Source organism: Trachemys scripta, chromosome 10 (genome assembly GCF_013100865.1).
Source record: "Trachemys scripta elegans isolate TJP31775 chromosome 10, CAS_Tse_1.0, whole genome shotgun sequence".
In the NCBI taxonomy this organism is placed as follows: Eukaryota; Metazoa; Chordata; order Testudines; family Emydidae; genus Trachemys; species Trachemys scripta.
The window spans coordinates 78,150,650-78,176,442 of record NC_048307.1 but is presented as its reverse complement, the minus strand read 5'-3'; the positions used below and the strand labels follow the sequence as shown (position 1 = coordinate 78,176,442).

At 42.5% G+C, this 25,793-nt stretch overlaps 1 protein-coding gene across 1 annotated transcript in view; it reads right to left on the bottom strand.

Moving 5' to 3' along the window:
- LRRK1 (leucine rich repeat kinase 1) overlaps positions 1–21,458 on the bottom strand; it is a 71,097-nt gene extending 49,639 nt beyond the window's left edge. The window contains exons 1-8 of the mRNA XM_034784902.1: positions 21,296–21,458; positions 19,442–19,613; positions 17,010–17,189; positions 16,210–16,358; positions 4,744–4,970; positions 4,237–4,364; positions 3,790–3,953; positions 2,841–2,978 (exon numbers count right to left, since the gene is read on the bottom strand). Of these exons, the coding sequence (XP_034640793.1) occupies positions 2,841–2,978; positions 3,790–3,953; positions 4,237–4,364; positions 4,744–4,970; positions 16,210–16,358; positions 17,010–17,189; positions 19,442–19,613; positions 21,296–21,448 (1,311 nt within the window). The 5' untranslated portion in view covers positions 21,449–21,458. The remainder of the gene's footprint in view (positions 1–2,840; positions 2,979–3,789; positions 3,954–4,236; positions 4,365–4,743; positions 4,971–16,209; positions 16,359–17,009; positions 17,190–19,441; positions 19,614–21,295) is intronic.
- Positions 21,459–25,793: the final 4,335 nt, after the last annotated feature.

The following is a 25,793-nucleotide window of genomic DNA, read 5'->3' as shown; positions in this document are numbered from 1 at the left end:
CCAAAGTCAATAGAGTTATGCCAGCAGAGAATTTGGCCCTAGGTATTTTAGACAACATTTATGTTCCATATGCCATTAAGGTTTAGTGTAAATGGTGCAGACCACTTACAAGGTTGTGCTGGCATGGTGTGGCAAGTACTTAATCAAGCCACAATAACACTGTCTCATCATCATCACCACAGGTTTCCTGAATCGTGATTGTCCAATGGCAAAGTTTCAGAGGGATGGGGCGCAGTCAGGAGTGAGAAATGGACCATAGTAGGTAACTTCCTTCTCTTTTCTGCCACAACACACAATAGGGGAACTGTCATATCGTTTAAAACAGAGTGGAAAAAGCTACTGTCACTTAATTATGACAGTGGCTGCATGGGTCAACTTGTAAGGGATCTTGAAAACATGACAGGACTGCTTTGCATATGTCCCTCAGAGAAAAGTTCCTGATCTTTCTCCAAGAGTGATCGACTAGAGAAGTGAGCCATGACTTGGAAAAGTACCAGCTTCTTTGGAAAAGGGTAATGGCCTCTACAGCAAAGCTGACAAGGACTCTAGATGTCCCCTGTAGGAACATCTGTGCTGCACAAGGAATCATAGAACATGAGCCAGTTTAGCTTCCTCTTCTCATGCCACATCTGAACAATGACATATCTAAATCATATACTTTACTATGGACTAGATCCTGACTTTATGCCCAGCACTGAGCAAAGGATGAACTACCACATTCCAGCAGCCGCATTATGCCAGAGATGCTCCTCTAAGACACACTTCTTCCTTGCTCCAGGGACTTGGGATAGTAATTTACTGCTGGCCAATGAGCGTGTGCCTGCATGCGGGGTGGCACCAAAGTTCTGCCCATTTTCCACCCCTCACCACCTTCATAAACCTAGAGAGGGTGCAGGTGGGTGAGTAGTACATTTGTTCCAATGCACCCACAACCAAGATGAAGGTTTACTGTTCTTATTTCCTCCGATTCCCTTATGCAGGCATGTAATCACATCACAGTCTAGCTCTGTGTAACTTGGGTGAGTTGGCACTTTTTAATGTTATCTGATTAGGACTAAAGAAACAGAGATGTGAGCTGGAGCTCCCTAGGATGCCCAAGTGCCTGCCAAAGTATGCCAGCTTCTAAATCACACAGCCCAGTGGAGAATTTATCCAACTCCATCTAGATAGGGTGACCATTTTGGGGGACTTTTTCTTATATTGGCTCCTATTACCTTCCCCACCCCCTGTCCCGTTTTTTCACAGTTGCTATCTGGTAACCCTACACTTAGACATGCTGCCCTGGGAACTATCACATCGTGCACAAATCCAGCCTTCCATACACAAAAACTACAGTGTAGGATGAAATGTGACCCTGGAGCACCATCTAGCGTCCAGCATTTGCTGTGTCGACTGAATCCCTCCCATTTGTATTTTTACTATCTTCAGAGAAAAAAAGTGATGTTAGGGTGACCAGGTATCCCGATTTTATAGGGACCATTCCGATTTTGGGGTCTTTTTCTTATATAGGCTCCTATTACCCTCCACCCCCTGTCCTGATTTTTCACATTTGCTGTCTGGTCATCTTACAGGTTAAAGTAAAGTAAAGTAAAAGTGATGTTAAAGCCAATAGCACATAGATTTCACCTTTCGGGAGATGTGCCAGGATAGAGGAAATGAGGAGCAGAAACCATTACAAATATATGTTATGAAAAGGCAACTCGGGAAGAAAATGATCTTCTCTGTTCCTATTAGCAGGAGAAAGCCAGAGGCATCTCTCTAGCATGCTCCTCCTTTCCCCTGTGGGCATTCCACTGGGAACAGGCTAGCTGAGTGGGATTGGGGAGGGAGGTGCAGAATTATTCCCAGTGACATTGTTCTCCCACTAACTTTATGGGGATTTCAAGTGAAATCAGGGCTGATCAGGATGGCTTCTCTTGAATGTGATTTATCTTACACCTTTCTATCAGATGCTTTTCCTGCTACAACTGCTCCCTTGGTGTCCAAGTACACTGACTCAGGCAGACATGGACATATGCTGTCACCACTCAATTTTCCATGCTGGGTAGAGCTGTGAAAATCTTGGCACTTTCACAAACATTTTCCCTGATTTCAACCCACACAAGACTATGCCCCCTGTGCTTCATAATCTGAAATGGAAACTCAGATGAAGCCGCTGAGTTCTGCCTTGTTTCATGTAGAAACCACAAATTCTGAACAAGTTTGGAACAAAACCATGAATCTGTCCTATAAGTGGAAAGAGGCCCTACATTTGCATGAAAGGTTTGTCAAACACAATGAACCTTTCAATGAACGCGGTCTGCCCTTCGAGTTTGTAACTCACCTTAACCCAGGTCTGTTTCATATGCTACCAGGTTTCAAAGCAAATATTTCACACAGCACTAATGTGGACCCAATAAACAATAATACTTCCTGCTTATATAGTGCTTTCTGGGCTAGATTTTGCACTCATAATTATCTGTGGGTGCAATTAAGTACATTGGACGTCTAACTCTGACTTGCAACTACCAAATGGAGGTTGGTTTAAAAAAATGCAATCCTAAAGACACAGAGTTGCAGGTACCAAAACAGCTCCCAAAAGAAACCTAAAGCACATTACAAACGATACACAGGATCATTTGGGACATGACTAAAGCGCACCACCGGGGGAAACGGGGCAGCTATTTAATATTGCATGGAAGCCCTGGACAACAGCTCTGCATAGGGAGCAAAGGAACATTATCCTACTGAACACACAAAGACCCTCTAATCCCTTGTTCATAATCACATACAAACTGCACTTTGTGTTCCTGTCCTGAATAGGTTCTGCTGGAAAAGCTCTAGGAGGGTTTTACACTTACTTCAAGTTGGAAAAGTCCTTGTGGAACTTCATTTAGTGAGTTCTCAGAAAAATCCACTTCTCTGAGGTGATTTTTCCAGAAAACAGCCAGTGTGTCCGGGAGGGACTCCAATGAATTTCTAGATGCTTTACAACATTTCTGGAAGCATGAAAAAAAAAATACTGAGACAATAACAAATTCTAAGACACATACATCTTTAAAGAAACATGCTGATCAATTGTCACGTTTTATACATTAATACATTTGATTCATGCAGCCTTCCTAGGTGTTTTTTTTTTTTAAGTGTAACTACTGCACAACAAGGAATTGCACACATATTGGTCTAAGATCCCATTCCTGCAAGTCTAATTCCAAGCAACCCCCAATAAACTCCAAAAGCATACACTTAATTGATAGGCAAATCCATTTTTAAGTATATGCATTTTAATTGTTACTTTGGAGACTGTCACTTACTCTTCCCCATAAATATACATTTAACCAACAAAACACATTCTTGCACTCATCATTTTTTACCACTATCCATAAAACACTGACATTTATCTCCTCCTGAAATATACAAGGACATTCGGGTATTGATATCTCATAATTTATCCACTGGCTTGATTAAAGTTAATCTTAAGGAAGGCTGTGAGTTTTGTAACATGACCCAGTACATCCTTCAGCTCATATAAGCAGGGTCCAAGCTGTTTGCTTTATCCATGGCAGTGGTACCATTGACCCTACTGGGAATATCCACATGAACAGAGTGAACTGCAGTGGATCTCCAAAAACCCACCCTGAAAATCCAAAAGATAAAATCACCCTGGTATCACCACTGCACTGGGAGACCAGCTTTTCAGCCTAAGAAGCTGGATAGAGTCTTAATGTATCACATCCCATTTCTTTGCACTGTCCTGTGAGTGGAAAGATTTCCTCAGTCTTTTGCTCCCAGCAGAGCAGTTTGACCTACCAAGGGGCAGGCCCAGGGGTCTGGAAACACCTTCAGGTTGTTTTTGGAAACATTGAGGATGGTTAGGGATTTGAAGCAGTAAAGGAACAGTGTGGGGAGCTCCACCAATCTGTTGTCAGAGACATCAAGTTCTTGCAGTTTCCTTAATCCAATCCAATTAGTTGCTAGAAAATACAAAACATCACAAACTTAGTGAAGGGCTGTCACTCAGGGTCTAATCTTGCATGGTTCTCAGTACTTCGTGGGTGTGAGCCAAATCCCAGTGACGTCAGTAGAAAGACTATTGACTTCAATGTGCTTTGGATGAAGACCCCATAGCTTTGCTAAGCACCCAACCACCATTGGCTTTGGTGGGTTAGGGGTCAAAGGAAGCTTGGGTGCCCCTGGCAAGATCAGGCCTGGGAGTGGAAAGTGTAAGGGTAACACTGATCACTGGAACTAACATACCACTTTCCTCATCAAATAACTTTTCCAGATAATTTTTGGTGGCGATGAGTTTTTGAAGTTTTGTGAGATGTAGGAATCCAGAAGGGAGAATACAGAGCCTGTTGATGGACACATCCACCTCAAGTAACCTGCAAGTGAGGAAAAACATCCAACAAAGCATAAATAAAAGCATGAGCATTGAGTAGTGTTGTATAAACACATCTATTTTATCATATTTTTAGCTCCCCTTGGGCAGAGGTATGACATATTCTCGCAAGCCATGACAAAAGCCACACTTTAAAACATGACCATCCTGATAATTAACTTGGAAATAACTGTATTGTAAAGTATGGAGCAGAACTGAGTCTTCGTAGTGAAAAGATGAAACCAAGAAACTCTTCATCTACCCAAGGGACATAGGTTCATTTGTTCTCTTCAGGTTTCAGTCTGTCACACATACACAACTGATTGATCTGAAGCAGCTCTTTGCACTTGCTATCCTTTGATTTAAGAATACAGCACACACACCTTGTGCATATAATTTCATCGGATGACTGGACGCTGGGCAGTTCGGTCAGCTGGTTGTCAGATAGGTTCAATTTCCTGAGGTTTATTAGTCCCCATGGAATCACGGATGGGAGGGAGGCCAGGCAGTTGGCAGACAGATCGAGCTCAGTTATCTGACATGAGATATCAATCAGCCAGTCCAGATCCACCCAAGGCAGCTTGAGATTTGACCAACCCACAGACAGTGCCTGTATGCCAAAGAAAGAACAAAATGCAATTTTAATATGACTCACTCGCCTTATGGTAATAAGCCAGGGCCTGTTACGATACTGACAAATCATCAAGTGAGCTGTAAGTGCTTCACTTTCCATGCAACTAGCTTCTAGGAACTCAGATGACCCAGCTATGAAATAATACATTGATGTCAGAGGCCCTGGTCATGAAGCTGCTCCGTGGGCTCCATCCAACGACCCAGTGCCCAGCCTAAGCAATGGAATAGCTACAGAGCTGCTCCACTGAGGGTGAAGTGGTCTTCCATGAAACCTACACATTCTTCTCTGTTAGAGGCAGGGTAGACACTCAAACCCTGCCCCATCCCATACTGGGCAGGGAGCTGAGCACTGTGCCATCCAGGAGGCACTCAGATGCCTCAGTGATGGACACAGCCTGAGAACCTAGACATGGATACATACTGCAAGTCCTTCTTAAATCCCATGTCCTTCACCTCTTTCCTTGTTTGTGTCTTGAAGCTATACTGGGTCCTTCGCCAGGGGGATCCTTGCGCCTCTGGATGTACAGGCTAGATTTCCTCCAAGTGACACTCTTACAAGGACTAGTTTAGAGTTGTGCCTGTGAAGCAGGTGCAGGATGGCATCCACATCTGAGATGTGGGGCAGAGAGTGTGAAACACTCAAGGAGTGCTGCCTAAGAGCTTGTGGAAAGGAGTCAGTGCAAGCCCATAGGGTAGATATGCTGCACTTGGGTAAAAAAAGGCCTTCAACCAGTGTGGTCAAACTACGGTAAATTACACTAGTGCCGTGGTTCCCAAACTTTAACAACCTGTGAACCCCTTTCACCAAAATGTCAAGTCTCGCGAACCCCCTCCTAAAAATGAATATTTCCAGGGATTTTCTCTTTTACCTGAGTATAAATTATAAAAGCAGTGATCTTGGAAATATAAAATTTGTTTTTATGACATGCTTATTACACACTATTATTAATTATTATTTATCATTACACTATTTTTATTACATTATGAAAATGGCAACACTCTTCCAAGATCTCACTTTTGTAGCTTGTATCACTTTGAATAAGCCTGTTATAAGACAAGGCTCCTATGTTCATCAAGAAGTATCAGATGTGAAACAGCATGAAGGTATCTAAGAAGCCAACTCAAAGAGTTCCTCTTACACAAGCATTCAGGTCGTGAGCAGTTCAGGTAAACAACACACGTTACAGCAAAGCTTAAACTTGTTCTTCATAATAATTTTAAAAACAATACTAGCTGCCTATTTAATTTTAAAAATAGCAAAAAATATCCACCTCCCTTTCCATTTCTTATAAGGAGTCTTGACTTTTAAATCTCTTCAGTGTGATAGATGTGCTTGCTTTGATCTGCTTAGTTCTTGGAAGTCCAGGGGCTCCGGGCTGCTGGTCCCGTGCTGCCCAGGGTTCCTAGGGACAGCTCTGTCCGCCAGTAGGGAATTTTTTCCCCAAGAACCCCCTGTAACGGTTCACGAACCCCAGTTTGGGAACCACTGCACTAGTGCAAGTCACACGTACATGAGAGGTCTGTACCACTGCAGCGACATCGGTCTAGCAACACCAGTCCAAAACTGCCCAGTTTGGACCTGCCCTAAGAGGGAGTTCCCGTAGGAGATTAGCAGCAGTAGAATAAGACTTATTGCTGGTGGGCTGTTTGCTAGAATACATAATATTTTCACATATATCATTCTTCCCTATCAAACCTTGGAACATCACCAGCTCTGAGCCATTTCAGGGAGTGTTTTACAAAGGCATGTCCAGACCAGAGAAAGAATGAGAGCTGCCCTATTGGAAAGAGAATTTGTGAACAGGGAAAATTTGCTCAGGAAGTTAGAAATAAATTGGCAAAATAGCACCATTTATTGTGAGACACAATTTGGGCCGCAACTCCATTACAGATACCACAGAGGTTGTGAGAACAGGACAAAAATAACATTGTATCCTTTGTTCAAAGAGAATCTGAAAGTTGTTAAAGGCTAAAACAAAGTGGAAATCTGAACGAACAGGAACACTTTGGAAATGGGAAAATGTGACCACCTAATGATCATCTCTGCATTGAAAAAATATCACGGGCAAGCCCCAAGCCTCCATGCCCCCCATGGTGGGTGTGTGGCTTGCGATTAATTTTTTTATGTGGGTCAGTGGCCCGTGACAGAAAAAAGGTTCCCCAACCCTGTGCTATATGATATAATGCTAAACCTTAAAAACTGGGTTTAATGGAGTGATTCACGAATGCACCACCAGGAGGCAGCAAGCAACTGATTAGCTGATTTAATTTCCTTTTAAATTCTGAATTTATAGCCCCGTGATTTATTTTTACATTTTATTTTAAATTAAAAGGAAATACAAAGGTGGTTTCCAGGTTGGTCCCAAATGCTTATTTGGTATACAGAATTCCAGATAAAGAAGAGCAAGTGGTGAAGATGCAGAAGAAAGTGGAATTATTATAAATAATTGTGCAGTCTAACAAACAATATATAGGATACACACAGTCCTTTAGACATAAAAACACTTCACAAATTCACTAATGAAACCTCAGAACCTCCCTGCGAAGTAAGAAGGCAATTATTATTATTATCCCCATTATGTATATGGGGAAAATGAGGCACAGAGGGCAAGGGACTTGCCCAAGGCCACACACATCACACTGCTGCGTGGCCATGGCATCTGATACAGGCTGCATCAGTCCGCAGTGAGAAATCAAATTACCCAGGGCATCCAATACAATGGTGAATACAGAGCACTTTGTGCAAAGTACATTTTAGAGCTTTTACAATGACACCAAGTGAATGCAGTTTTCTCACAGAGTCTCTTGTGCCTGTTTATTTAAAGGTCTGTTCATTACAAACTCCAGTGGTTACATTTTATATGTCAGCTGTAAACATTTACTCCCAGTTGAAGCTTGTACCAGCCTAAGAGCAAATTTATTTACAGCATTAGACAAAAACCAGTGGGCACACTTTTGAGTTGTGGAATAAAGCGGGCATAAAACACAGACAGGACTGGCACCCTCCTCCACTGCCATCGTTCCAGAATACAATCAGAAGGTCGCTGCCAATTAGTGCTGGCGCAACAGGGTTGCGGGAGTTAATAAAACTTCAGCTAAATCATCCCCAACATGGGAAAAATTCTTCCATATGAGGAGAGAAAACATGGGCAGATAAACTAGCAGAATTTCTTTCCGGTCAGCACAGATTGCCCCTTTACCAGGAAGAGATGGGGGAAAGATTCAAACCTGTGGGATTCAAGAAGCCTGCCTAAGGCTAGGTCTACACTAGAAGGTTTACCATCATAACTACACCAGCAAAACCTGCTAGTGTAGACACAGCTTATACTAGCAAAAAGTGCTTTGGCCAGTATAGCTTATTCTGATGTTACCCACTATAACTGCGTCTACCCAAAGGCTATTTGCCAGCATGGAAAATTCGCAAATCAATCAATCAATCAAAAATCACACCCCTAACCAACATTACTAGGCTGGTAAAAGTTTCTAGTGTAGATCTGGCCTCAGACAATGTTAAGAGGGGACTAGATCACAGTCTGCAAGTCAGGGCCGGCTCTAGGCACCAGCAAAACAAGCTGGTGCTTGGGGCGGCACATTTTTAGGGGCGGCATGGCTGGCGCTAGAATGCCACCCCTAAAAATGTGCCCCAGCCGCCCTAGCTCACCTCCACTACTGCTGCTCGCGCTTCGCTGCTCGCCCTCCCTCCCAGGTTTGAGAGCCTGGGAGGGAGGGGGAGACTCCGAGTGGCCGCGGCGTGCGCGCTGCTTCTCCCCCTCCCTCCCTCCTAGGCTTGAGAGCCTGGGGGGAGGAGGCAGGGCTGGGGATTTGGTGAAGGGGCGGAGTTGAGGCGGGGCTGGGGGTGGGGTAAGAAAAAAACGGGGGGCGGCCAAAATTGTTTTTGCTTGGGGCGGCAAAAATCCTAGAGCCGGCCCTGCTGCAAGTACCTCCCTGGGGAGAAGATTTCTAATAGTAAAGGGTTCTTTAATTTAGCAGACAAAGGCACAGAGAGATCTGATGGCTGGAAGCTGAAGCTAGACAAATTCAGACTAGAAATAAGTCTGTTACAGTGAGGGGAACTTACAATTGGAACAACTTCCGTAGGGGCTTCTACATCACTTGGAGTCTTTAAATCAAGACTGAATGTTTTTCTAAATGACATGCTCTGGTTCAACCAGAATTTATGGGATTGATGCGCCTAGGACACGCAGTCAAAGATGAGGACCCCCCCACCCCCCACAGGGCTAGGCACACAATGAAAATGTTTCACACATGAGCTTTATGTCGACAATCTAGCATTCATTTTACAGGGAGATGGATATGGAAATATTCTCAGGGTTTCCCCAACCACCCCACTCCAAATTGCTGTGGATGTGTGGGATCCATGATGGCTCCAGGGGAGCTGTGAACTAAAGGTTTTACATATTTTAAGCATCCAAAGTTCATTGCTGTCAGTGGAATGATTTCCAGTGACTTCAGCGGGCTGCAGATCCCAGAGAACAGTGAAAATATTTCGAGGCAACAATCCACTAACTACGATGTCTCTTAAGCGTCATTGTGATGAGCTGCTTGCCAGTGGATCCAAGGACTAAATATTAGCACCAAAAACCCAATAATAAGGTTTTTAAAAAAAACAAATTGTAAAACCCCCAAAAAATCAATTATGAAAGACAATTTGAATTCCTGATTTAAACCCACAAAAATACGGAAATCCAGAGTTACAGCCAAAACACTGGGCTATTGTTCCATCCAAAATTCTATGCTTAGGAACTGCAGCCACTTATGGGACAGATATTATGCAGTGCTCTGACATTCTTGCAGTGTTGGGAATCAAGTGCCAGGTGTTAGCCAGCGTGGTTGTTTAGTTTCCACTCTAGGGGAGGAAGGATGGGTTAGTTAAGGTTGTGAACAGGGACCCCAGAGACCTAGATTCTGTCCCTGCTCTACTGCAGACAACTTGTGTGGCCTTGGACTAGGCTCTATACCTCATTTCCCTATCTGCAAAATGGGGATAACAGCACGTTGCTACTTCACAAGGATGTTGGGAGGAGAAATACATAAGGACAGCGCAAGCAGGGGAGGGGAAGGAGTCCAATGGGGCCCAGCTGGAGCCATTCCAACCCCAGAACTTTACAGGAGAGCCTTCCACCCTTTGGAGGCACGAGGGCCCATGTGGTAGCCCCCTCTCCTCAGTCACGTGGGTTTTTGAAAAGAAAGGGCAGAGAGAAACCAGACGGAGACTGACCCGGGCACAGCAACTGCAGAAAGCTGTTCAAACAGGGCTGATGGACACTGATGGTGTTGTCCGACTTTCTTCTACAGACCTCACTCTGAACATTCTCCCTGATTGGCTGTTTGCTCCAGCCCCTCCCTCTCTCTGTCTCTCCATTGAGCTAATCCCCTTCTAACACAACGCCACTGAGAGGACTCAAACAACAAAAGCAACAAATCATGGCGCTGACACTACCTTTGCTGCCATCACATTGCTCATGCTGCTTCTGTGTTCTCTCCCCTTCCTGTGCCCTTTGTCTATCTTTCTCTTTAGATTGTAAAGAACTAGGGACGGCCTGTGCTTACGTTTGTACAGGGCCTAGCACAAGGGGGCCCATTCTCAGTCGGACCCTAGGCACTACCATAAGCATAACAAATAATAATTGATAGAATTACCATGCTTCTGTGGGTGCAAGTAAGACCATGCGTCTCAACTGCCTCTCATTTGTGTCTCACCCTTTTATTACTGTGTATCATTTACAAAGAAAATGCAGAGTCATGATCCTGAGGTTATTTAATGCTATAGAAATCTATCACTGTAGCACTCAGGCTGACTTCCAAAGCCACTTTAGGGATTAAGACCCAAATTCCCATTCAAATTAATGGGAATTGGGCATCCAAATCCCCTAGGCATCTTGAAAATCTTGGCATTAAGCTTTTTGCACTGACTTGTCCTTCTGATTTTGGATCTTGGACTCACAGCGCTCTCATACATGAGCCTTGGAAGCCAGAGGCATGAGTCAAACCTTGCTGTCTGGCTTAAGCATGGTGAGCCAAATGCATCCTTGGTGTAAACACATTAAAGTCAATGGGTTTACAGTGGGGATGAATTTGGCCTTGGATTTTGTGGTTATCTCATAATAAGTTGAAACAAAACTTGGCTGCAATGCCATCAAGAAAGGAGCTTTCTTTCCTAGCTAGCACTTAATGATCTCCTCTAGCTTCGCAGGCAAACCTGTGTCCGTGAATATCACTCCCAGAACCCCAGGGCTTAGAATAAACAAACAAACAGAGTGGCATTGCATTGGGGCATACAACTATTCTGTTATTGGCTCCACAGAGTGCGCCCCATGCTCTCTAGCCCTAATAGACTAACAGTCTCTATACACAGCCTGCCCACGAATGACTTACTGGTTTCAATACCACCAAAGAAGGCGTCTACAGACTCCCTTTACCCTACCATGGTAATCATTTTTCAATCATCTGTCCCCTTCCCAGTCTTGAAAACTAACTGGAACTAGTCAGGAGCGGCCTGCTGCTTCTAAATGGAAGACGTTGGTTACATTATGCATCCACAATCAAAGGGAGGTGTAGGATAATTGGCTGGAGTTTTGCTATTTGTCCTATTCTGTAATTTCCTTTAAATCTTGGCAAGGAGCTGGCTACTTGATTCTGCGGAAGTGTAAAAATCCTTTCTAGCTAAATTAGTTTCTAAAATTCTTTCCTAGTTAAAATTCTTCTGCTGGGTGCGGTGATGCTGATTTACTAATTGCTAACGAGCAAATATTATTTACCAGAAACCTAGGCTGTCTGATAAGCTCTTGTACATGAACCAAGATGTTGCATCATCCACTTCCTTTAACTGGCTTGACTTGGTCTAATAGACTGCCACTCTTGCCATGGAAGGGACAATGTAAGGGTTGTAGGCACAGTGCCAGAGTGACTCTGGAGCATATCCAGTGAAGATTTCTGTATCAGCAATTGAGTAACTGATAGCAGCAATCAGCCCTGTGCATGGTGAAGAAGTCAGAGAAGATTCTCTCTCTCACACACACATCAAAGGGGCTCATTAGGAAAGTGGCAACAGTTTCTTTTGCTCTTTTCCTATTTGTAATGGAAAAAATATTCTTGACACTACGTGCAGCTAGAAGGTTGTATATATATCTGTGCACAGACTACATTCATCTGAATGCCTTGAATCTGTGCCCTGCTAAACTGCACTTTAATGCAGTGTATATTTTGGTGATTGCAACCTGTTCCTATATGAATGGACCATTTCCTCTTTTTATTGTGGCAGTGGTTGGGTGGATTTTTGTATTAGGAAAAAAGAGAAACAGGCTTAAGAAAAGTGAGAAATAGCCTTCATCTTTCTCCCTCTGTAGCGTGACGAGGGGAAAGCAAGTAGTGCTCTGTACAGCATTGCGGCTGTCTGAGAGGTTCCGTAGGTGTAAACCGGTTGTCCTAATACTAAAATATTTTATGCATACTAGGTGAAATTCATGGCTGTGCAAAGGGCCAGCATCCCTTTTGAACACCTAACTGGGATGTTTTCCACCCACTGAAAGCAAAGATGGAGTAATCTCTTTTCTTTTTCTTTTTTGTCCTGGCCTGAGACTAAAAATATTACCACCTGGTATGTCTCACCCAAAGGGAGAGAGTTCATATATGCCTCTAATTCCCATGGAATGCTATGGAGTCTGGGGCCAAATTATCCATTGCCTACCTTAGTGGTTGCTGTTGTCTAGTCCTTGCTTTAATTAGAGGAAAGAAGAAGAGAATGTTTACTTTCCTCCTCCTTCAAGTGGGCACCGGGGGCATATTCGTCCCAGCCCAGATTCAGCAAACCATCTCTAGTCAGGAAAGCACTTAAGCACATAATCAACTTTAAGCGCACATGTAAGCGCTTTCTTGAAGTGCGTCATTCCAATTATTCAAAGACCTGAACTTCGCAAAGACATCAGGCCAATTTCATGCCTGGCAGGAGTCCTTTGATGCCAGGGGATTTACACTAGATGTGAATTTTGGCCCAGTATATCAAAGCTAATTCAAACAGAAAACCTAAAATATTCAACATACAAAAATAAACCATGAGAAACAGGGCCAAGTTTCTGCTAATCGATTCATCATTCAAAACTCCTCTCTTCTTCCCTCTTAAGCAAAGTATTAAGCCATTTATAATAGAGCCTACATTAAATATGTCAGGATGTTCACATGGAAAATAATTCCCTGTACTGCACTTCAGACTTGTATTCTGCGACGTATTCAAGTGGGATATCTACTCGTTTGGAAAGCATCTCTTCTGCACAAGCACCAGTATATTACTTAGTTGTCTCAGCTGCTATTCAGCCACTCCTGGGCTTAATTAATCTCCTTTTATTCATCTGTCATCAAAAGCTAAGAAATAACCTTAGATTCATCCCCACTTTCTTCTACCCACACTTCCTTGGGAGTCTCATATAAAACTATTTTGCTAGCTCCAGACTGTAGTAATGTGCCCTTAACTCTAGAGAAACTCACTTGCTGTTCTTGTGACATATGACATCCAGCCTCTTTCTCACATTACATAATGCAGCCCCTAAATTTACAAGCACCAGTCTCCTGTGAAGCTAGTAGCATATAATCACAGAGTTAAAGTGACAGCTCGGCCGGGAGCCTAAACTTGAGTGTTTTGCACAGGACAATTTATTGCTGCACAGTAAGCTGCGTCCTGTGTAATTCTGCAGTCTGGGAAACCATCACCATCACTTTGGTGACAAGTGATTTGGTGTAATCTGTTAAAAAAACAGCTTCACTGGGGATTTTACTCACTTTATGTCATTCCATTTTGATTGCAGACAAGTATAAATTGGGCCAAGGTACAGGCTAATGAAGTTAAAAAAAGCCAAGGATGAATGCTACATGACTTTACGAGACTTCCAATGGACTGTCAATAATGCATTTACAGTACAATATTTGTACGCATAGAACGATATTTTGCACGTGTGTGCATGTGCAGTTTTTAAGCACATGCAATTCCACAAAGAGTTGTTGGTTTTTTTTGCTCACTATCACCTGTGCATGCAACTGACAGAATTTGCTAAATAAACTCTATTTGTGTACACAAATGGGTGTCCTGTTACCAGTCTGTGCAAGGTTGTATGCACATAAATGGAGTCCTCCCCAACATCACTGATAATTTGGTCCACATAGGTTTTCCATATTTCACAGCTCTTGGGTATTTTAGTGAGGGCTACACAGACATATAATGAATATAAATAAAAATCATAGCTGGGAGTTTCCAAGGAACTTATGGGAGTCAGTGTCTGCGATTTGTACCCTTAAGTTCCTTTGAATATCCTAGCCCCAGTGCTTTATACCTAATATTAAGTTCTAACAGGTGGGTTTGAAAATGTGAAGAAGAATGTACAGTGCGGTTCCTTTCACTGGGCAAACTAAAAACAAGCCCTGAGCTTGCAAGAATCAGTCTCCCCACCAGGCCATATAAAACTGAGGCAATGTCTACATTACGGAACCTATGCTGGCATAGTTATATCAGCATAGCTCTGTAGTGTAGACACAGCCCAGACAGATGGAAGGAATTTTTCTGTCAGTGTAGGAACGCCACGTCCCCAGATGACAGTTAGCTATGCTCATAGACCCCCTCTTCCATCAACAAAGCTGCATCTACGCTGGGGGTTTTGCTGGCATAACTAGGGGGATGTTGGTTTTTCTCTTCGCTGACTGATGTAGCTATGCTGGTATGACTTAAGTGTAGACAAGGCGTGAGTAAGGCAGAATTTAGCGCTCCTGATTAAATTGAGGAGATTCGGTAAATCAAAGGACAACTGGGTAAAATAGAATTGACATGTGTGGATTGAAGTTCCTGTCTTGCACAGCTTTATCTCGAGTAGTGAGAGGGAGCTCTGGCAATCACATGGAGAAGGGAGAAGCGTATAACATTAGAGCCCCTTTATTTATTAGTATTTCAGATCTATATTGTCAGAAGGCTCCATTGTGCTAAGTGCTCGGCAAACATCGACACTGACTCTGCAATGGGATTTGTACAAGCAGAGCTTTTTGCCAGTGTCATCTCCCTCACCCAATTTTCTATGACCTGATGAAGAACGTGACTATGAAAGGCTCAGGGTTATCTATTCATGTTTAGCCTCAGTTATCTAAATGTCAAGGGAGAAGGGGAGTAATTTGAGATAATTTAGGTGCTGGAGTACTGAGAAAACGTTCTATTGATTATCTATATACCTATCTATGTAGCTCCGAAAACAGGTGTTGTAGGACATAACCCAGTTTTGGATAAGAGGGAGCTGTGGATAACTGAAGTTGAAATAATGAAGGGGATAGAACAAGTATGATAATATATAAATATAAATATAATAATACTTTGCATTAACACAGCATCTTTCATCTGAGAATCTCAAAATAATTATCACAGGTGGGGAAAGTGAGGCAGTTAAGTAATCTGCCCGAGTTCATGCTATAAGTCACTGGCTAAGTCATGAATGCCCCTCCCCCCCATCAACCTAAAACTTATTAGCTTCCTATTCAGAGGAACAAAATGACTGCACCCATATACATCCTATCAAAAAACTGCATAAACGACCCGAGCGTGGAAAAGTAAATATGAACCATTTTATTACTGCAGTGACCGCTGGCAGCCTTGACTGACACCTGGGCCCTACTGTGCTAGGCACTGTACATGCACATAGTAAGAGGCTGCCCTGATGTTGTTACAATCTATATAGACAAGACAGACAAAGGGTGAGAGAAAAGAAGCTCTACTGGCCATATTTGATAGATGGGGCACTGAGGCCCACAGAAATTAAGTGACTTGCTCATGGTCACATAGGCAGTCTGTGACAGAGCAAGGAATTGAATGCAGGTTTCTTGAATCCCAATCCAGTGCCTGTACTACAAAACCAACCTTTCCTTTCCCAAACACCATCATAGTTCATGCATAATATTAAAATGACCAAGTGGAAATTACTATATATATATTGTGGTTTGCAAAAGGATATCGTTTAATGGGCCCAATTATTTATGGCTTATACTTCATCATTGACTTGTAAGCCACTTTGTAGCAGACATAATGTCAGGTTGCTCTGTATATGATAGCAAACCACCTCTTAGATAAGATGAAAAAATACCCATTGCACAATATGCAAAGATAAGCATCAATTATTAATATGACGCTTTCTTATATCACCTTCTCAGAAGACAGATAAATGGCTACTTACCGTTTTTGCTGGAGCGCTACCAGGTAGTAAGGCTGTTTCTATGAAATATTTCCTCAGAAGGTGCTTGCTAGAATCGGGACTGTCCATCAGGATGTAAGAACAAAAACAAGCCCCGTTCTGAAGTAAAAACACAGCTATATCTTCATTCCCTTTAAAGAAAAGACAGACTATGTGTCCTCTTGTTTTCAAAAGGACGAAGCCACAAGGAGCCACACCGTAAATGCTATGGAACTAACCCTTTAAAAAAAACACCAGCTTGGGTGTGTAAAAAAGGAACTAAACTAAATAAGCCTGTTTCCTCTACCTATGCTTCTTGCTCCAGTCAAACCTTCAAAACATTGAACAAAGTTAAGTGTATTTGTTTGGCTGCTACTTCATTTTTAGCATCTTGTAAAGATGTATGCGCGGCAGCAGTGTTTTAATATAAATGATATTCATTCCAAATCAGATCTAGATGTCAAAGAATTTATCTGACTGATTGTTTGTTTATGAGGTTCTTGCCTTTTTTTTTTTTAAAAAGAAATTCTAACTAGAAAATGTAAACAGAGAATTTATTATAAAAGAATTACCATCTGGAGGAAGTTCTGAGTCTCCCATGGTTTGAGTTTACTCCATTTTGCGGGGCTCCGCCTTAAATTGGACAAAAGGCTCAGGGCCAAACTGACAATGGTGTCAATCCATAATCACTCCAGATAAGTCAATCCACATTGACACCAACGTGAGAGGGAGCAGAATTTGGCCCATTCTTTAGAAGACATCATCGAAAAAGGGACACGGGTGCGGAATGTGCAATTACGTACCTGCCTTTATAGCTGCATACAGGGGCAATCTCGTAAGAATGGGAAACTCATTCTTCCTCACTGCGCAGCTCCCGGGGTCAGCATTGTAAGTGAGAATTAAGAATTTAACTATCGCCAAGTGTCCCTGCTGGCAGGAGATGGCCAGCATCCAGTTTAGGAGTCGCTGGAAATTACTGGGACCTGTCAGAACGATAAGACATTGGCTTTATTTGCTGCTTTGGATGCGAGATAGTTGATCATTAACAACTTAAAAGGCAGGACATACAGGAAGAGGCCCCAAATGGCCAGGCAGTTGATTATGCTGTTACAGCATCCTTTAGAGGAATCCTAACCTGACGAGATGCACTCTCTTTTGCTTAACTGAGGTGGATGCTAAGTGCTGTCCATTCTGTTCTTCATTTCCCAACAAGCCGAGGGGTAATTCTCATGACATTCACCCAGCAGCGCTGGGGCCCCAGAATAGCCCAGAATAGCAGCAGACCCGCCATGGGGATACGTAGCTGCAGAGCAGGCATTCAGGGAGACTTCACACCATGGCAATGCTAAGCTCTATACCAGCTCTTCACGGGCCAGTGCAGAAGAGAGTTTGGCGGCTGTTTAGCAGGCTGCAATTAGGTGGATCGAGGGTCCATAAATCCCAGCAGGATGACTGAGTCCAGAGGCTGCAGAGCTGACCCACCCTCTGCCAGTGGATGAGGGTTGGTTTCCATCCCCCAAGATAGCTTTTCCTTAGGCTTTGCGCAAGAATGTGCCTGACTTTTGCCTTATATGATTAAATGGCTTTCTGACACAGTCTCTCAGCATACACCCCAGGCATTCCTCATAAACCTTCCCAGACTTACATTTAATATGCACAAACTAACAGTCAGTTTCCATTTATGTTACCAAGTAACATCCTGCATAAAATGTTCACAGCAGGCGTGAGCTGGAGCCCTGCAAGGTCTACACCCTTGAATTTACATGCAACCTCTTCACAATTTCTCAGCTGAAATTACCTCACCCTCTTCACCCTTAGCAACTCCATAACACCACCGAATCTCATATCCTGAAAGCCAGGTGCCAGTTCAACAGTAAGCTACAGACTTGAACATTTTAACTGGGCCATCCCTTCCCAACAAGAGTCATGTCGCAAATCTGCCAGAGTATGACTCCTGGCACGGGATATATAGGTCATTTATTATCATCATGCCCTAGTGCTGATGCAAACATGATATTTTCATGGTAATCAGTCAGGAGTCCTGCATAAAAATCTACTGAAGGTTATAGTGCTTGTAACTCAGGGAAAAAAACCCTGAAAGTGTAAAAGAAATCATTGCAATGTTCTTATTAGTTAACTTCAGAGTCTACAGGGACTTGGTCAGCATCAAACTGATCTAAATTTCCTGTCTTACTAAAATCATCGTTGATGACTGAGACTGAACAGATTTTTTAAAATCTAATTTAATTTTCACTGTTTAATATGGCTTGCTTCCTCCCGTTTCCCCTTCTCAGCTTGGGTCATAAAAATGGTCTGGCCAGTGTGATTTTCTGTTCCAGCGACCCAGCACGATAATGCAATGTCTGCATTGCAAACCTGGTAGGGGGATATTGAAACTCAACCCCCAAACTGTTTTTAATAGAGATGGAAAATTTTCTATTGCTATTTCGCTTTCTAAATGAGCTTTTAATTTTTAAAAATACATCTATCTGTCTTAACAGGTTCATCCTGCTTCCACTGCAGTCAATGGCAAGAAAAACCATTAGCCCTCATGAATGAAGGACCAGGTGTTTAAAATGGACTGCCCTGATGCCTAGAGTATTGCAGTTGCAACCTTGTAGGGCTGCACCAGAACACTGCATCTGCTCTTACACTGGGGTTTGGAGCATTAGCCTTTTCCATCAGCAGTAACTTCACATCATTAAAATAAATAGCATGTTCAAAATAACAAACAACCCTCCCGAAAAGAAAAGCTGAAAAAGCCAACAACAAAAGAGAAGAAAATGTGCTGCTGTCTATGAGCTTGAACCCATGCTCACTCAACAGGCACTGGCTCACGACCCATCTGAACTTTATCACTGCAGAGTGCCAGAACACTTTTTTAAGTGGGATTGTGCTTCCTGAAAATACTCTCTGTTCTCTGCAGGGGCTGGGACATAACTCAGCTGTGACGATTGATGGGAATTAACTGCCAAAAAAGGCTTCTTGTCCAATTTCCAGTTAGCAAACATAGAATATTTTTTCCCAGAAGGGAAGTTGTCTCAAGGCACAAGGGACATCAGATCCTGCCACCCACTTTCCCTTCCCAGAGGAGACACAAAAAAAGTAGTGCTGGTTTGAATCTACAACACAACTGTGCAATCCCATGAGGCTGGTGCAAAAGTGGGGCCGGGGAGGAGGAGAACAAGCAGGTCACCAACAGACAGTGAGACAAAAAAAAAAAAAAAAAACATACCGAGCAAAGAATCCAATAATTCCTTCACAATGTCCTCATGTCCAAAATATGCCGCCACCACAGCCGGATTATCATCATTGGGTTCCGTTGGTAACCCCACCAACGCTTCCTTGAGTAAATACCTCACTGCATGCAGATCTCCATAGGCTGAGGCAATACTCAAAAGTTGGCACTAGTGGAGAAAACACAGCATAATAAAGCAAGGTAATCTCTCCCTCTCACATCTTTTTCTGAGGACTATGAAGTACATAGACTGTGATGACAGGGACCTTTTAGCTACGTAGTTCAATGTCCCCCGTCACTGTAGTACAAGAGCTCTATTCACAAACACTAATGAATTTATCACAACACCCCTGGGAATTATCATCCCCATTTTACAGATGGGAAATTGAGACAGAAAGAGATTAAGAGTCCAGGGTCACAGAGGAAGCATATAGTAAAATCTGGGCCTGAATACAGACCTCCCAAATTTGGTCCTGAATACAGACCACCATTCATTGCCAATTGTAATACTTAGGACTTGATATTACTGTATTACACATGCTATGGCTTTTGGGAAAACCAGTCTCTCATCTGACAAAATCTCTTTTCTGTAAATGCCTTTCTAAATTACCTCACCGACTCCATCTGTTTTCTTTATTGGAACAGTCTACTACAGTGAGTAGATAAGATTTTACATTTTTTGTGTAACCACAGAATGTAAGTTTTCATTCTATATTAAAACAACTCAGTATCTTCCAAAGATAATCAAGGTCTGTGATGTAGACGCTGGAAGAGGCTCAGGGCAGCCAGACACATTGTACATTTCCTTTGAATTGCCTCATATGAAACCTCAACCTTGACCTGAAGGAACTGCCTGCCTGCTCTGTTGTTGGCGTTACGCAATGCCCCTGGAGAGGTCATTGATGGGAACTGAAGCTGAGACCTCTGGATCTAAACGCATGAGCCTCTCCTCTCAAAGCTAAAAGAACCAGCAGCCAGTAGGGTAGGCAAGGTAAAAGTCACACTACTCTTGGCATGAAAGAAGCCAATAGCTTTGTCCAAGTGGCTGCAACAGACCCTTTATCGTCTCCAGTGACATCCAAACAGAAATGGAACAAAAACAAAACTCAAAGCACAAGCCTCTCTTGGGCTAATACAGATTACTAAACCATTTACCCCATAATCTATAATGTATTTTGCCATGAGTGGCCTCATTTTCTGGAATCATGACACACCATGACACTAACCTGCCTCCCCAAACCATTTTTACAAAGTCATTTTTCTGAGTAAAACCATTAACTTTAAACAGTCACTGAAGAACGAATGGTTAATTGACAGTTTCTGAAACGAGGGTGCAAGAATTATTTTTCGTTTCCCTGCAACCAAGCAGATCATCTTGAAATAGCATCTAGAAGTGAAGATTAAATCTTACAGTGCTTACTCAGTCCTCACCCAGGCAAAACTGCGGTAAGGTCCAGTGGCCAGGGCAGTGGACTGGGAGTCGGGAAACTTGGGGTGAAATCCTGACCCCATCAAAGTCAACAGGAGTTTTGTCACTGACTTTACTGGAAACACTGCTCTCCACTGATCTGCTATGTGAGCTTGGATATGCCACTTCACCTACCTGTGCCTGCTCTCTCTCCAAACCATTGGCTCTCTTGTCTATTTAGAAAGTTGAAGGCAGATCTGCCTCTTATTTTGTGCTTGTGCGGTGCCCAGCACAATAAGACTCCAATCTTTTGCGGGTTTCTGGGTAACAGTGTAAGATAAAAGTGAATGGGCCTTTTGCATGAGAAACAACTGCAGATCCAAGCCCAGAGTTGGTAGGTTTCTTTTCCAGTGAGACCTGATGACAGATAACACATACTCTACCTTTTCCACTTGTAGTATGTTCTCCTCACATGAGAGTTTAATCAGCTCTTGGGCCTTATTGGTGTCTCCACTTTTGTAAGCATCCTGAATGCTTCCTATCACAGGGGAGTGACCTACGGAGACGTCGCCAACTGTGGACTGTTTGCCACCCATGTCCACAGTACCTGGGTTAAAAGAAGGAAAGGAAGAAGCATTTACTTATTACTCGTGCAGTAGATTATTTTGTGCATACAGTAAAAAAAAACAACAAAAAAAGAACATCCTAAAAACCGGTGGTGAGACAACTTTCCAATGGGGACATGAAACTGAAAAGGGCAATGACTTCCTTAATCTCTGCTAGAGGGGCTTTCCAACGGGTGGTGCATAAAAGCAGACACACTTGGATTCTGCAGAACAAGTACTTAGGCAAGGTTGCCACCTGGAGTAGTTCTGAGGAACTGAGTGGTCCCTACAGGTAGCAAGACAACTCTGAATTATTATTTAGACTTATTTCTTATTTCATACTAAAGTCTTCTTTCACCATCAGTATAGTCACACTAGATAACAAGCCACTGTCATTCTGTGGCACCTCCTATCAGAGGGACTCACACGATCTTTATAACATTAATTAATTAAGCCTCGCAACACCCATATGAGGGGAGGAAAAATCATCTTCCATTTTCTGGATGGGAAAAATGAGAAACAGAGAGATTAAGCAAGACGCCCACGGTCACACAGGTCCACCTTGGATGAGCCGGGAATAGAAACCAGAGCCCTAAATCCTGTGTTTTAGCCACAAAACCATCCCAGAAAGATTAGATCCATTTTGTCTGAGGCTGTCTGATGGGGTGTATATGCACCACACCCCCAGCTGGGGAGCAAAGGGATTAACTCTTCCCTTTAAAGGTGCATGAGCTGTCAGGACCGGCAGAGAGAGGCCTTCATTAAGAGGCAGCCATAAAGCTGGTGTTGATAGGGAGTGCATTATGGGGCAACGAGTTGGCAAGGCTGCTTTTTCAGCTCATAAAAAAAACAAATTCCAGATAAGTTTATATCTAAAACAATCATGACTAAAAAGTGCCCAAGAGGCAGCAGGAAGGGCACTGGCCAGCGATGTCAGCAGGTCTGGATTCTGTTCCTGGCTCAGTCACTCACCTGGTGTGTGACCTTGGGCTAGTCATTTCACTTCTCTGTGCCTCGGTTTCCTTCCTCATCCTTTGTCTGTTTTGTCTATTCAGGGTGCATACCCTTCGGGCCAGGAACTGTCTTGGACCATGTGTTTGCGCACTGCCTAGCACAATGGGGCCCTGACTTTGGCTGAGGCCTGTAAATGTTACAACACCACCAACAACCACCACCAACAGCAGCAGTTGACTCCATTAAAAATGATATTATGAAAAGCCTGAAAGAATGAAACATAATTATAATGGAAAGAAAATCAGGGGTGCTTCTCACCAGTGAAGAGAGATCTGTTAGTGCTTAAATAAGTTTTTCCTACTAAACCAACACTATAATTCCTTTTACATCTGTCTCAAAGAACCCTTCAAAGCCACCAACAGATCAGTTGTGCGTAGAGTAACCAGTTGTCCCGCTTTTATAGGGACAGTCCCAATATTTGGTGCTTTGTCTTATGTAAGCAATTACTCCCACCCTATCCCAATTTTTCACACTTGCTATCTGGTCACACTAGTTGTACGCCTGGGTTTATTGCATGAGTTAACAAGAAGATCTTTATGAATTTTAGTGTAATGCAGGCAGGAATAAGGATTAAGTCTGGATCAATCTATAGTTGTCAGTACATATCCTTGGATAATGCAGTCTGAATTACCAATACATTCTGACTAACGTTGCTCATTAATTATTTAAATCAAGCTCAAGTCACCGAGACATCTGAGACGACTCCAGAGATTCATGCCATTAAGATAAGCAGGCAACAGTAATCCTTCTCAGGAGCTGCAAAATGTGTGAAGGGCAAACAGCAAGAATTCAAACCAAATGAACGTGATATTAAATGAAACTGGAATGAGCAGCAGCTCTGAATTCATGCAACAGGGACAGCGCCTTGACTGCATTCAGTTTTCACCCCCAATTTGTAGACGTTTTGCTGAATATATAGAAGAACATTTACCATTTACTAATCTCCTGTCCTGATCATTTAAAAATCACTGCACAGCCATAGGTCAGCTATCAGAATACCTATATTTTTCTGTGCTTTTATAAAATAAGTTACTTTTTAAATTGTCTATTTTTATGCATTCATTTCTTTGCTTGTTTTTAAATGGATGTGGAAGCTGATCAATGCAGATAATTCATTAGAAGACAGTGGTTCTCAAAGCCGGTCCGCCGCTTGTTCCGGGAAAGCCCCTGGCGGGCCAGCCGGTTTGTTTACCTGCCGCGTCCGCAGGTAAACCGGCCCGGCCCGCCAGGGGCTTTCCCTGAACAAGTGGCGGATCGGCTTTGAGAACCACTGTTATAAGACACTAGTTCAAACGGTGATAAGATGGTACTTCACTAGCTAGGGAAGTTTAAAGGAAAGTGGGTCTCTAGCCCAGTGAGCTCAGCACCTGCTAAGGTATAACCAAGAAATAACCCATTAGTGCTCCATTTGAACACTCATAACGTGTGGGAAAGATAGGGTTCATAACTGCTTCACTGGGAGACCTGGATCAGCATTCATGTCACACACCCCATTGGTACCTGGCCTGGGCCAGGGAAGCTAAAGATCCAACCAGCGGACCAAATTCAGTCATGATTCCTGGTCACGTGCAACCTGAGGTATATTGTGCATATGCTAAGAAGAATGCTTCACTGAACCTAGCTAACTTCTAGTCTTTGAAATGAAATGAACATTTAAACATCATAACAAGGGCAAAAAGTCGATATTGCATATTACTTAACTCAGTTTTGTAACTGTCATCAAAATGTCTTTCTAAGATCACATTCTGCTTTTCTGCCTAAGGGAAACTGATCTCACTCCTCAAAAGCCTGAGACCCAGTGCTATCATTAGATCATTAGCAACAGAAAAAGCTTGCAACTCAACCAACTTTCAACCAGAAAGAGAGCAAAACTGAGGAGTCACAGGGAGAGAAAAATTCTGCCCTCAAAGTCAATTACCTCCATGTGACCAGACTGAAGTTAATGAGGTTTCACAGATTTAAGTGAGAGTGGGAACCCAGTTCATTCATTCTTGGGGTCTCAAAAGAAAAAATGTCATCTGTTGCATAGCAATGGGTCTGACTGAGTCACACTAATTACCTGATTCACTAATGGCAGCTTGAGAAATCATGTATCCACTTTTGTCATCAATTTTGCACTGGTTTTCTTAAAGCAATGGTAAGACTATTAATAACATTATTTAAGAGATAGGAAATAAAGGGTAAGAAGTGTGTTTATTTGCTTACTTTATATTAAGTATTAAAAGAAAAGAATAATTACCTCTTATTGATCAAAGACGATTTTATTTCTAGAAGTTTTCTGACTGACCTACCTTTAATACCTGCATTTATGTTGCTGGGGAAATTCTTTGCTAAAATATGTTAATTTTGCCATATCATATAATCCATTTTTAAGTCGAACTCCCCATTGAAATCAAGGGTAAATTAAGTTTTGCGTAAGGATTTTATCCTGCAAACTGTTACACATGTGAATAACTTCAACACCTGTGAGCGGGTCTCACTAAATGGGCCAACTCACATGTGTAAAATTACTGAAAGAATGTACTGTGTGGCCAGCTGCTGAAGACAAATGACTCTGAAAATGCCCATAAGGGTTCAATCATGCAAGGTGCTGAGTATTCCGGCCCAGATCCAGTGTTTAGCTCTAAGCATGTACGTCAGTAGCAGGAACTTAACATTAAGCATGTGCTCAAGCCCTTTGCTGAATAGGGGTCTGCATGAGTATAAGATAACGTATAGGGACTAGTGAATTACATTACTATGAATACACCCAAGAAGTTCTGATAATATTGTAAGAGGCCATCAGAATCAAACAAAACAAGGCCCACGGGCTTTCTCTTGCCTATTCATACCCCCATCTCTGATATCTGCCCTATTTGAGACCTCTGAACCCCAGACTCTGTTTGTTCCAATAAGGACAGTAAGCGAACCAAGCATTGTTTTAAAAGGGAAAGTTGTAGGCATTCACTGACTTAACAGTGCTTCGTTCTTTCACAGTTGAACCCACTTTAGATTTCATATTAAAGGAACTAACTTAATTTGATTTCAATATTATTTAAGGCGTCACCACCAATTCAAATTTAGATTATTCAATATCAGGCTTTTACTAAAGTTAAGAGCAGTAGAAATATCTCTGATTTTCTTTTTTAAAAGTATGCAAGGAAACTGTTGTTTATAAACAAACATGACCCCTGCTCTGTTTGCAATCTAAATGTTATGGCACTAACAACCTGGAAGTGAAATTGACAGCATCCTCCAAGAGAAAAAAAATGCAATAAAAAGTAAACAAATGTCATTAATAATGAAAACTATATGGGGATTTTATAATTACATGCAGTTTTAT